The sequence below is a fragment of the Alexandromys fortis genome, unplaced genomic scaffold, assembly GCF_014885135.2.
Source record: "Alexandromys fortis isolate MF-2015 unplaced genomic scaffold, M_Fortis_MF-2015_v1.1 scaffold_144, whole genome shotgun sequence".
NCBI classification, from domain to species: Eukaryota; Metazoa; Chordata; class Mammalia; order Rodentia; family Cricetidae; genus Alexandromys; species Alexandromys fortis.
Genome location: NW_026068021.1, coordinates 2577671 through 2592876, shown reverse-complemented (window position 1 = coordinate 2592876; position 15206 = coordinate 2577671). Strand labels below are relative to the sequence as shown.

The 15206-nt window shown below is 47.4% G+C and overlaps 1 protein-coding gene across 1 annotated transcript in view; it reads right to left on the bottom strand.

Moving 5' to 3' along the window:
* Positions 1 to 12613, bottom strand: part of Snx8 (sorting nexin 8) — a 65831-nt gene extending 53218 nt beyond the window's left edge. Inside the window, exon 1 of the mRNA XM_050163174.1 lies at positions 12500 to 12613. Coding sequence (XP_050019131.1) covers positions 12500 to 12593 — 94 coding nt within the window. The 5' untranslated portion in view covers positions 12594 to 12613. The remainder of the gene's footprint in view (positions 1 to 12499) is intronic.
* Positions 12614 to 15206: the final 2593 nt, after the last annotated feature.

The following is a 15206-nucleotide window of genomic DNA, read 5'->3' as shown; positions in this document are numbered from 1 at the left end:
AATTTATTTATTTAAAAAAACTAAATGAAAACTAAAATCTTTAAATTTTAAATTTAAAATCTTTAAAAACTAAAATTTTTAAAAACTAAATGGCCTCACATTGGGCAAATTATGTAATCTGAGACTGCACATTGGTTTCCCAGATGCCCAGACCCAAATAATCACACAAAAAATGTACTAATTACAACACTGTTTGGCCAATGGTTTAGGCGTATTCCTAGTTAGCTCTTACATCTTAAATTAACCCATTTCTATTAATCTGTGTATCACCAAGAGGCTGTGGCCTACCGGTAAAGTTCTGGTGACTTTCTCTTTCAGCAACACATGGCGTCCGTCTCCCTGCATTCAGTTTAGTTTTCGCCCATTTTTATTCATCTATGTATTACCAAGTGACCATGGCATTACCTCATTTTCTACATGTCTTGTTTCCTAGGCAGCTGGCTTGCATTTGTTTGACTCCGCCTACTCTCTCTATATAGCTCTGTTCGGATTTCCCAACTGGCTTTACTCTACTAAGCCACTGGCCAAAGCAGCTTCTTTATTAACTAATGGTATAAAACACATTCACAGCACACAGAGGGGAATCCCACATCACAAGATAAGTGGTGCCAGCAAAATGGTTCAGCAGGCAAAGAAGCCACCAAACATAACAACCTCAGTTCCTGGGACCCCCATGGTAGAAGGAGAGAACTGATTACCTAAGGTAGTCCTCCCTGTGCATGTGGCGTCTCTCTCTCCTTCCCTCCCCTGCCCCACATGCACACATGCACACTAGTGTGTGCAGGCAAGCACACTAACACACAAAGGCATGCATTTTGTTGTTGTTGTTGTTTCTGGAGACAGGGTTTCTTTGCTGTCCTAGAACTGTAGACCAAGTTGGCCTGGAACTCAGAGATCTCCCTGACTGCCTCCCAAGTGCTGGGATTAAAGGTGTGTACCACCACTACCACCTAGCAAGAATAAATATAATTTTAAAAATTAAAAAACAAACCAGTCAAGCTGCAGTCATGAATGGTGGCTCACACCATTAACCTCAGCATTTAGAGGCTGAGGCAGGAATATCAGGAGTTCCAGGCCAGCATGGGCTACACAATGAGACCCTATCTCAAACAAGGCTGGAGAGGAGGCTCTGCTGTTTAAAAGGTGAGGCATACAAGCAAAAGAAGGGAACAAAGAAGTAGACTATTACTCGGCTCCAAGGGGAATCCCAGACTGACTACAAAGTTTCCCAAGACCTGTTTATGAAATGTGGCGTGGGCTGGCCACAGCTGTGCATCCTTTAATCCCAGTGCTTGGGAGGCAGAGGCAAGGAGATCTCTGTGATTTCCAGGCCAGCCTGGTCCACATGGTAAAACCTTGTTTAAAAAAAAAAAAAGAGTAGGAACCCACACACGCACTGGAGACCACACATACGTGCACGCATGCACACACACACAAAGAAAGATGAGAGTGAGTCACTTCCAGGCTGGCCAGTAGCTAGTCCTGTCAAAGGTTAGTACAAGCACAGACCACAGTGAGGAAAATCTCCCAGGCCTGCCTCGGATGTGATGAAGCACACGTGCTGGGCTGGAAACACCACTCTAATGAGTTCTTGAAACTCAAATCAGAAGCAGGAAGCACGCCTAAGCAAAGGATCCTGGATCCTGCTACCCCATGAACCAAAGACTGCTTTCTTTTTTGTCTGATATGGACAAGCTAGCTTCAACTTCCATAAACAGCCCAAGATAACCTTGAAATCCTCAAGTGCAGGGATTACAGGCAGCACCACTCCCATGCCTAAGCCGTGTGGTGCTGTGGATGGAACCCAGGTCCCTGTATATGCTAGGCAAGCGTTCTCCCAACTGAGCCGCATCCCCAGCGCTACCACGCATCTGCTTCTAAAAGAACCTATCAAACTTCAACTTATCTTGGACCCACCCACCCATTGGCATCCTTCCAGAGTTTGTCATTTTGGGGGATGAATCTTGGAAGAACTGATACACTGTGAGTTCAAAGTTCCAGAAAGTCTCCTTGTCTCTCTCTACCTCTCCATTCAATCTGTTCTCAGTTTGCTGGAGGTTTTTTGTTTTTGTTTTTGTTTTTTAGATTTTTGTTTCTTCAAGATAGGATCTCTCTGTAGCTCTGGAGCCTGTCCTGGAACTTGCTCTGTAGACCAGGTTGGCCTGTAACAGAGACCCGCCTGCCTCTGCCTCCTGAGTGCTGGGATCAAAGGCATGTGCCACCACCACCTGGCTTGCTTGCTTGCTTGCTTGCTTGCTTGCTTGCTTTCTTAACCCTCCTCCTAGGTCTGGTTGATGAACTCTGAAAGTCACTCAGGTTCTCTGACACAAAAGGGAAAATATTCTAAAACATCTCGGAACCAAACACGTCCTACTGAAGGCTATGCAGGAAGACCACCTGAGCCACCACAGTAGAGGTAGGCATGGTGGCACAAGCCTACAATCTCAGCACGTGGAGGCTGAGACAGGAGATCCAGAGTTCAAAGCCAGCCTGGGCTACGGTGACAGCCTGTCTCAGAAAGGAACAGGGAAGGCATGGAGGGAAGTGCTGGTTTTGTGCTCTGGTGGTAGAGGGCTTGCCTAGCATTCTGGGTGCCATCCCCAGCACTGCACAAACCAGGCATAGCAGTGCCTATCTGTATTTTCAGGTGAAGCAGAAGGATGGGTCAGGAATCTAAGGTGACCCTTGACTACACAGTAAATTCAAAGCCAGTCTGGGCTACATAAGTCCCTATCTCAAAAAGAAAAAAAAAAAGCTAGGTGCTCCTAGAGAATGCCCAGCAGGTACTGGGAATGTAATTAGCCAAGCGCCACAAGACCAAATCTATTTACAGAAGAAGCCTTATTGATCTGTGGTAGAAACATGAAAGCTAAGGCAAGGGCCCCTGCCTTCCACTGCCGGAGGTGCAGACAGCCTAAGAAAACAGTTAACCAGAATAGGAAGGCACTAGAAATCCACACAGCAAATTAGGAACTGGGAATACGTTACAGAAAGGGAACTACTGAGTCAGATCCTCCCCAACACCCACCCATATTGACATCAAGTGTGGAGACTGGATTTTCCATACCAAGGTAGCTGTCATTTGACACTCAAGATACCCTGAAACTCCAAGAAAGCTAACCAAAGCTAAGCCAGGGACAGTCGAGAACGTAATACGTAATTCATTGTGGGGAACTTGGTCAGTGCCTCCCAGAATTCAGGAAGTGGTGGCTTGCTCTGGAGAGGCAGCCAGCCAAAGACTCACACGAGGTTCTGCTGAGCACCCACCTCCATGCCCTGTGTCTGTTGGCCAGATGCACTGCTGGGCCTAAGCTGGAGGCCAACAGCCTAGACTAGCACCCACTCCGTTGGGTGCTCTTTCGATGTGGCCATTCATCATGTTGAGAAGATCATTCTGCTCTGAGGAGCAGGGTGCATGACACCTGGGTTTAGGTAGTATATGGAATGACAATCCTAGCCACCATAGCCTATTAGGAAGGCAGGTGAGGGGAGATCCCAAGTCTTTCCATGAGACACTAGTCAGTGAGTTCAGGGTAGATTAAGGACGTCACAGAAGTGGAGTACAGGACACCAGTCCATGTCCATGGCAGTCAGGAAAGGGAGTACCCACCCCTCTTAACAGAGCGAGGCACCTGCTGTGACTCCACTTCACCACAGACCATCCTACACTGCCATTTCCTCAGCTGCAAGGGACTGCAGTCAGGCTTGAACTGTCCAACAGGGGAAGCACAGAGCCCCACCAGGAGTACCTGCAGCCCTTAGAAAGCCATTCACACACCTGAGCACTCAACCCTGCCTCTTCCCTGGCTCCCCAGAGCAGTACACTAAACCCAAACAGTGCATGGGACCTGTGGTGGTTTGAATGAGAATGGTATCCATAGGTTCTTATGTTTGATAGTCCCAGCTGGCGGAACTATTTGGGAAGGATCAGGAGGTGTGGCTTTGTTAGAGGAGGTATGTCACAGGGCAGGAGGATGCTTTGAGGTTTCAAAAGACTGCACTATTCTGTGTGTGCATTGTGTCCATGTGTCTGTATATCTATGTGTCCATGTCTCTGTGTGTGTGTGTTTGTGTGTGTGTGTGTGTCCTTGCCTCCTATTTGTGAGCCAAAATGTGAACTTTTAGCTAGGTGGTGGTGATGCATGCCTTTAATCCCAGCACACAGGAGGCAGAAGCAGGTGGATCTCTGTGAGTTCAAGGCCAGCCTGGTCTACAAGAGCTAGTTCTAGGACAGCTAGGACTGTCTTGAAACCTATCTTGGAAAAAACTAAAAGATGTGAGCTCTCAGCTATTCCTGCTACCATACCATATCTTTTCTCCGCCATCATGGACTCTAACCCTCTGGAAACCACAAGCACAATTAAATGCTCTTTTTGTAAATTGCCATGGTCATGGGTGTTTTGTCATAGCAATGGAAAAGTGGCTAATACAACACCCCAGCGTTGCCCTCTCTTGCCTCTGCTCTGCAGTCCTCAACTCCCATCCAGTTCCAGCCTAAGGAGCCCAGCTCTCCCAACTCACAGATCACCTGCCTCTGCCTCCCTAGTGTTGGATTAGGGTGTGAGCCACCACACACTTTAGAGTAGCACGGTATTCCATTCTGATTTACCAACACTATGCCACTGAATGGAACATTTCAAAAACAACTTGACAGTTGAGTTCAGGTTGGAACTCGGTTGAGATAGCACACACATGGCACACAGCACACTCTTGGTTCCAGCAACACAAAATACAACCATGGTGGTGTTTGCCTCTGATCCCCACACTTGGGAAGTGGAGGCAGGCAGGAGGATCAGAAGATCAAGTCATCCTGGCTACACAGTGGTTTCAAGGCCAGTCTGGGCTACATAAACCTCTATCTACACCAAATAAAAAATAAAGATAGCAGAGCAGTGGTGGCGCATGCCTTTAATCCCAGAACTTGGGAGGCAGAGGCAGACTGACCTCTGTGAGTTTGAGGCCAGCAACCCTGTCTTGGGGAAAAAAAAAAAAAAGGTTAAAATTTTAAAAATCTACTTAGCAGTACAGCAAAATATCTGCAGAAAGAAAGAGACTGTGAAAGTATATATCCTGGACACAGTGAGGACATCTTCATAAACTGCACCGGAAGCAAGGAACTGCTGGAGGATGCTGCAGCCAAGCCAAGCTCTGAGGGACTGGAGTCTCTGGAAAATGTCTGTGCTGGCTGTTCTCTGCACTTATGCAACATCGCCTCAAAGCGCCAATTCCCATACAGCATTAAGTGTTACTGGGTTCTGATTACAACTCATCCCTAGGACTCCAGCAGTCAACACTTCCCAGGCACAAACCAGGCTTGGAAGATTGTCGGTAATGACATAATTGTAGGGATGGGGAGGAGGCTGGTTGGTAGAGAGCTCGCCTAGCATGCAGGATGTCCTGGCTCCTGTGTCTCATACCATATAAACCAGGAGCCAGGCTGGTGCATGTCTGCCATGTATTCAGGAAGCAGAAGAAAGAGGATCAGGAATTTAATGCTGCCGGGCGATGGTGGTGCACGCCTTTAATCCCAGCACTCGGGAGGCAGAGGCAGGCAGATCTCTGTGAGTTCGAGGCCAACCTGGTCTACAGAGCTAGTTCCAGGACAGGCTCCAAAGCCACAGAGAAACCCTGTCTCGAAAAAAAAAAAATTAAAAAAAAAAAAAAAGGAATTTAATGCTATCCTCAGCTACATAGTGAATTTTTTGAGGCCAACTTGAACTACATGAGACTTTGTCTCAAGATAGATAGATAGATAGATAGATAGATAGATAGATAGATAGATAGATAGATAGATAGATGATAGATAGATAGACAGACAGACAGACCTTAATTGTGTATCTTCAGAGAATCCACCAGACAACCTTCTCTGGTCCCTATGCAGCTTCTTCAGTTAGCAAACCTCACAAAGCTACTCAAAAACACTCCTAGGAGCTAAATGACCCCTATGAAAGCCCACACTGTAGAAGCAGCAAAAATGCCTTCCATAACCCATGGACACAAACAGCACCATCTGATCTGGGGGTGGGGGTGCAAGCCTATCATCCCAGCTACTTGGGAAGCTGAGGCAGGAGGAGGGAGGACTGCAAGTTTGCAACTAGCTACACAAAGCTGAGCTTCACACCAGCCTGGGCAAAGTATAGAGACCCTGTCTCAAAAGAAAAAGCAAACAGAGGGGATGGGAAGATGGCTCAGCTGGAAAAGCTGTGCCATGCAATATGAGAACTTGAGTTTGAAGCCCACCCAACACCAAATAAGAAAACAAGCTGGGTGTAGCCATGCGTGCCTCAATTCCAGTACCAGGAAGGTGGAGACAAGAGGATCCCTGGAGCTAGCAGATAGCCAGCCCAGCTGACTCACCCTGCTCCAGGTTCGGTGAGAGACTGTCTCAAAAAGTAAGGTAGAGAGGGGCACCTTTAATTCCAGGAGAAGAAGCAGGTGGACCTCTAAGAATCTGAGGTCAGCCTTGTCTACATACTAAGTTCCAGGCCAGCCAAGATTACAAAGTGAGACCTGCCTAGAACAAACAAAAAAGGGGAAAACCCACAAAGACACCCAAAACACTGCCCTCCAGGCATGTGCACCCACACCTTTGCATGGGCATACACATAAACAATCTAATGTACATACACACAGAGACACATTCAAAGAACAAAATACAAAGACGGTTCGCAGGTCACTCAGAATTAGTGCCCTTGCCCAGCATGCATGACATGGTGTGTTCAGTCTCCAGGACAGGGCAGGGGCTCAGCTGGTGGAGTGCCGCTCATCCAGCATGTATGAGGCCTTGGGTTCCATGCCCAGCACTACAACACCATATATGATGGTGCATGCCTATAACCCCAGCACTTGGGAGGTAGATGTAAGAGAATCCACAGTTCAAGACCAACCTTGGCTACAAAACAAGGCTGAGATCAGTCAGAGCTACATGAGATCAGTCTAAAATCAAAATAAAACCACTAACAAGTCTGGGTGTGATTCTCCAAGAGCTAAGACCATCATTTGCCTCCAAACACACTCCCAGAACCACACCTGCCTTAATCCCGGTTCTAATTCAATGTGATTCTGTAAAGAGAACTGGAAAGTCCGGTGTAAGAAGACCACACAGCTTCTCAGGTCTAATCCCACTTACAGCTCCCAGCAGTGCCCACATCACCTTCCCTATGGGCTCTGCCCATCGCCCTGGCACACAGCACAGCAAAACATGTCTTGTTTGTGCTTCATTTTTCTCAGGAAACAAAAAAAAAATAACACGAAAACAGAATTCCCCTGCTCGGAATACATCACTTTCTTGCTAACCACAAATTCTGACAAAGTTTGTTCTACATAATAGAGACCCAGTTAGTTCCTCTTTCTTCGACTGACACATTTTACCTTGTAGTGTGAGTGTGTGTGTGTGTGTGTGTGTGTGTGTGTGTGTGCTAAAGCATGGTCTCATATAGTCTAGGCTTCGCTTCTAACTAGATGAAGATTAGCCTTGAACTTAAGATCCTCCTGCCTCCACCTCTCCAGTACTGGAATTACAAGTGTGCACCATTACACCCAGTTAATCGGCAGTGGGAACTCTACCAACTGAGCTCCATCCCTAGCCAGGAGAGAACAAAGACAAATTAGGGGGATAGGCGAGAGAGGGTAGCAGAAGGGGTAAAATTGAGCAAAGTACAATGATAAATACTTATAGAAATGTTACTAGGAACCCCATTATTCTGTATGCTAATTAAAACAATTGATAATAATTTACAAAAAAGACCAGGGCTGGAGAGATGGCTCAATAGTTAAAGAACAGTTGCTGATCCAGAGGACCCAGGTTCAGTTCCCAGCACCCACAGGGTAGCTCACACCCACCTGTAACTCCACTTCCAGGGGATGCAATGCCCTCTTCTGACCTCGTCAGGCACCAGAAAAACATGTAGTATACATACATTAATACAGAAAAATACACACATAAAATTAAATAAACTTAAAAATATTTTTAAAACATAAATTATCAAACTAAAATATAGTGCGGTCTTTTAAGAGACATATGATAATACGTAGTCTGCTTCAAATATCTAGGCCCCTCCTGTATATCAGGTGTCATTCTGGGTGCTGAGACGTGACGAAAAATAAGCTTCTACCCACCTCAAGTCCTCAGATTAGTGTGTAAAACAGGAAGATGGATGCTCTTAATGTGAGCAGCCATTTCAGGGGTGATTTAACCACCCTCAACTACACACATCCGAGGTGACAGCTCAGTGAACTGCAACAAGTGCAAATACCCAGAAGCAAGGAACTGAGGACCAGGGAGTGTGAGCCCAGGCAGGGCAGCAAACAGCAATGCCAGGGACCTGACCACAGAGAACAGGAGGATAGCTGCTGGCTGGAATGTATGGAATGCCATCCAAAGGAGTCTGCTAACACAATGGAGACCAGATCTCCTGGACTAAAGTCACAAGGAATGCATGAAGCAGTGTCTAGACACACAGCAGCAATGTGCACAGTTTGTTTGTACATATATGCTCTCTTTCTCCACACACACTCCCACTCTGAGATCATATGATGAAGCAGGCATACCACACTGTCCAGCAGTCCTGAAATGAGATCCCAGGCTGCATCAACACAGACCAAATAGCTTCAGTGATTCTGATTATTATTATTCCACATTGCTGAGGATGGAATCAAGTCCTTGTGCATACTAAGCAAGTGTTCATCCATTGAGCCACATCCCCAGCCCCACTAGGTTTTCCTTTCTTTCTGTTTTTAATTTTATGTGTTTTCATGTTTTACCTGCATGTGCATACGTATGTGCAACATGTGTGTGCATGTGGAGGCAAAAGAGGGTGCTGGGTCTCCTAAAACTGGAGTTACAGGCTGTTAAGTTGCCATATGGGTGCTGGGAACCAAACCAGGGATCCTTTGGAAGAGCAGCAAACGCTCTTAGCTGCTGAACCATTTATCTAGCTTTTAAAGTACGGGTATTTTACCCGTATGTCTATGTACCACATGCATGTTATTCCCAAAAATGCCAGAAGAGTGTTGGAGCTCTTGGGACTAGAGCTACAGACAATTGTGAGAAGCCATGTGGGGGCTGGTAACAGAACCCGGGTCCTCTCCAGCCCCCACTTTTTTGTTGGTGGTGGTTTTGCAAGACAGGGTTTCTCTGTGTAACCTTGGCTGTCCTGGAACTCACTCTGTAGACCAGGCTGGCCTCAAATTCACAAACATCCGCTTGCTTCTGGCTCTGGAGTGCTGGGATTAATTAAAGGTGCACGCTGCCACCACCACCCAGCTCCTACTTTTTATATGTATTAATGTTCTTATTTGTTGGGAAGAGTGAGACAGGGTCTTATTATATAGCCTTGGCTGGCCTGGAGCTTGCTAAGTAGACTCAGGCTGGCCTCAGACTCCACTGCCTCTGTCTCCCAGGTTCTGGGATTAAAGGTGTGGACCACCACTGCCCAAATAAATAAAACAGCCTTAATTTCCCCATCCACCCCATATGGGAATCAAACACAGGCCATCCAGACTTGACGGTAAGTCCCTTTGCTGCCTGAGTCACCGCTGCAGCCCTCCATCAATCAAAAAGGACATCTTCTGGTGATGGGCAGGATATAAGACTCCAAAGATGTCTATGTCCTAAACCCAGAACCTGTGGCTTTGTTACTTTCACTCAGCAAAAAGGGAATTAGGATTTCAGCAAAAAGGGAAATTCGAGGTTGTTCATCAGCTGATGCAAACATAAGGAGATGATAAATCCTGATTTTCTGGGTGCCCCCCCCCATTCACAGGGGTCCTTAAAAGTGGAAATCAACAAAAAGAGAGCCAGACAAGGCAACAGGAGAGACCTGGCTCAGGTCTGGGAAAAGGAAACCATCAGCCTAGGGATGTGTCCACTTTTATAAACTGGGAAGGCAGGCAGATGAACACTCCCTCACTGCCTCTGGAGGCAGTGAAAGCCATAGAAACATGCTTTGAACTTCTGGTGTGTGGTGGCTTGTACCTACAATCTCAGCATTGAAGAGACAAGGCAGGAGGACAGGAAGACCATGGGTCAGCTACCTACACAGCTGAACCTGTCTAAAAAATAAATAAACAAGGATGGATGTGGTGGCCTTTATGGATGGATGTCTTTAATCCCAACAATCAGGAAGCACAGGCTGGAAGACCTCTGTGAGATCAAGACCAGCCCAGTCAACATAGTAAATTCAGTTGTTTTGTTTTGTGAGACAGTTTCTTTGTTTAATAGTCCTAGCTGTCCTGGAACACACTTTATAGACCAGGCTGGCCTCAAACTCACAGAAATCCACCTGCCTCTGCCTTCCCAGTGCCTGGATTAAAAGCATGTGCCACCACTACCCGACATGTAAATTCAGTTCTCAGGAAGGGCAATCTCCTACAGGATGTGCACAGTTTACCCTTCAAATAAACAATAATGGGCAATGTGCTGGAAACTACAATGGACACGTTTTGCCCCCAGCAATTCCAAACCACACAAACATGAAACTATCACAGTCCCTGCACGAGCACCACCAGCAGCTCTCAAGTGGAGACAGAAGACAGAAGAGGAAATCTGCTATGTGCCCAAAAGCCACACTACTTATTCCTTTGAGGTATCAAAAGCCAGCCAACTATGAAGGTGTGTGCTTGTAGGCAAATGACGAAGAGGATGAGGCAGGAGGAGTGAAGTCAAAATCAACTCATCCTACTGCCTCTAAAGTCAAACCCATCCTCAGGACCAGGTCAGAGGGCTCAGTGGCTAAGGGCATTGACCACACAAGCCCAACCACCTAAGTCCAGTTCCCAGAACCCAAGTAAAAGTGGAGAGAACTGACTCCAAAGGTGTCCTCTGGCGGGCATACCTGTGCCATGCCACAGTGTCCACATACAGGACATACACACAATAATAAATTTTCCAAAGAGTTTTTCTCGACGGTGTTCTGATTTCAGCCCACCTAGCCAAAGTCTCCAAAACACTTCAAGTAAGTTTCTCCCAGAAGATAAGGCAGATTTTCTTCACCACTTAACCAGATTGGTGTCAAGTTTCACATAGGAAGCAATGACAGGTTAGGTTCCACCAGAATTAAAAACCCATTTTTCAACTTACACGGCTGCCCGGATGGCCTGTATAGCGTGAAGGGCTACATGGTTATGGCTAATGTACAAGTCACACCACTGCCCAAGGGAGTTAAACTATCTATCAAAAATCCACGCAAAACCAGGCAGTGGTGGCATATGCCTTTAACCCCAGCATTCTCAGGAGGCAGAGGCTGGCCAGATCTCTGTGAGTTCAAGGCCAGCCTGGTCTACAGAGTGAGTTCCAGGACAACTAGGGCTATTACACAGAGAAACCCTATCTTGAAAACTCAAAAAAAAAAAAAATCATTCCTAATGTCAGCCATTAGCTGAGTTCTTCAGGAATCAATACAGAAGATCCCAAATTTGCCAAGAGATCTCTGATCCATCAAAGTTGTTACAAGACACTAGCAACTGCTTCAAGAGTCAGGCAGGGGCTCAGAGGTTAACAGCACACACTGCTCCTGCAGAGGACTGGCCTTTGGGTCCCAGCGGTCATGCTGGGTAGCTCACAAGAATGTGTAACTTTGGGTGCCCGGGGATCCAATACTTCTGTCCTCCAAGGGTACCAGTGTCCTCACCCACAGGCACAGTTAAAAATAATAAAAATAAGTAACATTTTTAAAGGCAGAAGTAGGCCCTAGGTCAAACAGTCTCACATTCTTAAGGCGCCCTGGTATACATACATAGTGCCCTTCAACAGACAACCTCAAGAATACAATGTTTTTAGCCCATGCCTTTAATCCCAGCACTCCAAAGGCAGAGAGGAGGATCTCTATGAGTTCGAGGTCAGCCTGATCTACAAAACGAGTTCCAGAACAGTCAAAATTAAAACCCTGTCTCGGATTTAAAAAAAAAAAAAAAAAGAATTCAGTGTTTTACCCAACAAGACCCAAAGACCGTAGACCAACTCCTAGTGGAGTTCCACCTAGACACTCTCCATCCACCAAAGGAGTTCATTCATGTTCTCCCTCCCCTGGAGTTAAAAGCTACTACCCCAAACCTTTCGTCCCTAGAGAAGAACCAGTCTTTCCACCAATGCTCTAGATGGCCATGCTCAGTGTGACACCTGGCCAGACCTGGCTGAAACACATCAGGCCTACTTCCAACCTTGCGCCACTGGCCACATGGATGCGTCCCCACAGTCCACAATGCCTGGGACCCCAGGAAAACAGTCTATACCAAAGATACATCCCTTTCCCTGGGCATGGTCACGTAACATAAACCACTCTCTGGACGAGCGTTCGCAAGGTGGGATCAGAGAAGATCCAGGTGCAACTACACACGACCGCGCGCTAACCGAGAGCTGGAGAGCAGCGTCCCTGGAAGCAGCGGGAAGATGCTAGCCCCAGGATGTCCCCACTCCCCAGGCAGGTCAGGCGAGGTGTCGCGCAGACAGGTGGTCCCCGACAGAGAGGTGCCGGGCTTTCCACCCCGCCGCGTGCCTTACCTGTCGCCGGCGGATCCGCCTCCTCGTCAGCCTCCGCCTCAGCTGCCGCAGCGACTGCCGCCGAGGGCAGCGGGTCCATCGCACGGCCAGTCATGTGAGCCCGCGCGCCCACGTGACTTCCTCCCGCGCCCGCCGGCCAGCCCCGCCCACGCCAGCTCTTGTCCGGCGCAGCCACGCCCATCCTAACCTCTCCACGCCCCTCCTCGAGCCCCTAGCGTTAAAGCCACGCCCCTGTCCGCGGGCCACGCCCAAACCACGTAGGGTCCAAGCTGTCCAAGCTGCCCAGCGCCACGGCCCACGGGCGCGCACCTATCTCGCAGCTCTCAGCCTGCGGCCGTCACTGTTTCTCTTTCCCATTCACTGACTCACCCACGCTGCCACTCTTGCGCATTTGCTCGTCCACTCACCAAATGCTAACCCGCTCACTCGCTCTGTCACCCAGGTCCACGGGCAGGCTCTGTGATGGGTGCTAGGGACACAAATGTTCTAGTACCTTCTTGTGTCTGGAGCGGTTAAGTTGGCCAGGGAACAGGTGCCATGACTATAATAGGTCTCTTTGAAGATTACTGATGAGGAGCTATTTTCTGTAACTCTTTGCAGATAACCAGGCCATTCTCACTTTCTACTGGGGATTGAACCCACAGGCTCCTCCATGCGGAACTAGCCCTCTACTGCTAAGCTGTAGCACCCAGCCCTTTATTATTTTTTATTTGTTTGTTTTAGTGCAAGAAGTTTATTAGGTAAAGGGGAGAGGGAAAGGCCATGTTGGAGTAGAGACATGAGAGACAGGCAGACAGACAGAAGAAGAGAAGCAAGAGAAAAACAAGAGGGCTAAGAGAGGAGCACGAGGCAGAGGAGGAGAAGAGGCAAGAGAGGAAAGAGGAGGTAAGGAGAGAATTATTCATTTATATATGGCTTTTGGGTTTTTGTTTTGTTTGAGACAAACTATGTAGAGCAGGCTAGCCTCGAATTCACAGAGATCTGCCTGCCTCTGCCTTTGCCTCCTGAGTGCTAGGGTTGAAGTTGTGTACCAGGATGCTAGGCTTCATATCTTTTGACTCAGGGATTAATTACCCAGGTTATTCCTGAGCTCACACTGTAGCTAAGGCAGACCTTGAACTCTCTATCCTCCTGCCTCAGCCTCCCAAGTAGAGCTGGATTGACCTATGTGCCACCAGGCCCGTCTCTCCTGACTGTAAGAAGGGAGCAAGGATGTGGGAGCCCACAGGAGGAGTGTCTGACCTGGGACTGGAGGGATAGGGTTGAGTTGGGAACTCCAGGGATGCATCAGGCTTATGTGAACTGGTCTCCCTCCAGAACTAAAAGCAAAGAGGAGAATGCCTGGGTGGCAACACCAGCCTTTAATACCAGGCTTGGGAGGCAGAGGCAGGTGGATAGATGTGAGTTTAAGACCAGGCTGATATACATAGTGAATTCAAGGGCAACCAGGCTTATGTAGAAAGACCCTGTCTCAAAAACAAAAACAAACAAACAAAAAGTCTCAAAAGCAAAGCAAAGGGGGTGCTCAGGAGGAAGGCTGGAGAGGTGAAGAGAGTGGAGGACAGCTCCATCAGGAAGGGCCTTATTGACACAGTAAAGAAGACCTTGTCCCCCCAAACATTGATGTCTAGTGGTTTCCACCGGGTGGGCTAACTGAGAGCTCCCCGGTCAGAGGGCTAGGATGGGTCTCAGTCTCCTCCTTAGTGCCTTTAAAGCCTTTAATGCCGCTGGGCCGGCCTGTAGCTGTTTGGCACTTAGTTCCCTTTATTTTCCAGGACTACAACATCTGCTGTGTGAAAGTATAACAGGGCCCCAGACCTTAGCACAGCTGAGTCCATGACGGAAATGCCATTCAGGCTGTAAAACTCAGCATACAGACAGCACCACCTGCCAAAAATGAAGGCCTAATCCATCAAAGTCCACAGTTCTGGGGAAGTCTCTAATGTACTAACTTTTTTTTTTTTTTGGCTTCTGTTGTTTTACTTCTGGCTAACTGTTCTTGTTAATTGAAGTACATCAACCCAGAACAGGTTTTTTGTTTGTTTGGGTTGGTTTTGGGGTTTTTTGTTTTTTTGTTGTTGTTGTTGTTGTTTGGTTTTTTGTTTTTTGTTTTTTTGTTTGTTTGTTTTTTGAGACAGGGTTTCTCTGTAGCTTTGGAACCTGTTTTGGAACTAACTCTTGTAGACCAGGCTGGCCTCGAACTCACAGAGATCTGCCTGCCTCTGCCTCCCTAGTGCTGGGATTAAAGATGTATGCCACCACTGCCTGGCTCAGAACACGGTTTTAGTGCTTCAAAGCTCACCCTGAGATGCTCAGAGATACACTGGGATCCTGAACACCCAGCATAGTCACTGACTGGCTAATAAAGACTTTCTATTGGCTTAAGCCCAAGTCTGAGCAGTCTTCGCTGGCAAATGCCCTGCAACAGAAGAAGCTCAAAAGTTTGAATAGAATTTTTTTTTTTTTTGAAACAGGGTTTCGCTGTAGCTTTGGAGCCTGTCCTGGAACTAGCTCTTGTAGACCAGGTCAACCTCGAACTCACAGAGATCCACTTGCCTCTTCCTCCAGAGTGCTGGGATTAAAGGCGTGCACCACCACTGCCTGGTTTAGAAATTTTTTTTAAATGTTTATTTATTATGTATACAATATTCTGTCTGTGTGTATGGCCAGAAGAGGGCACCAGACCCCATTACAGATGGTTGTGAGC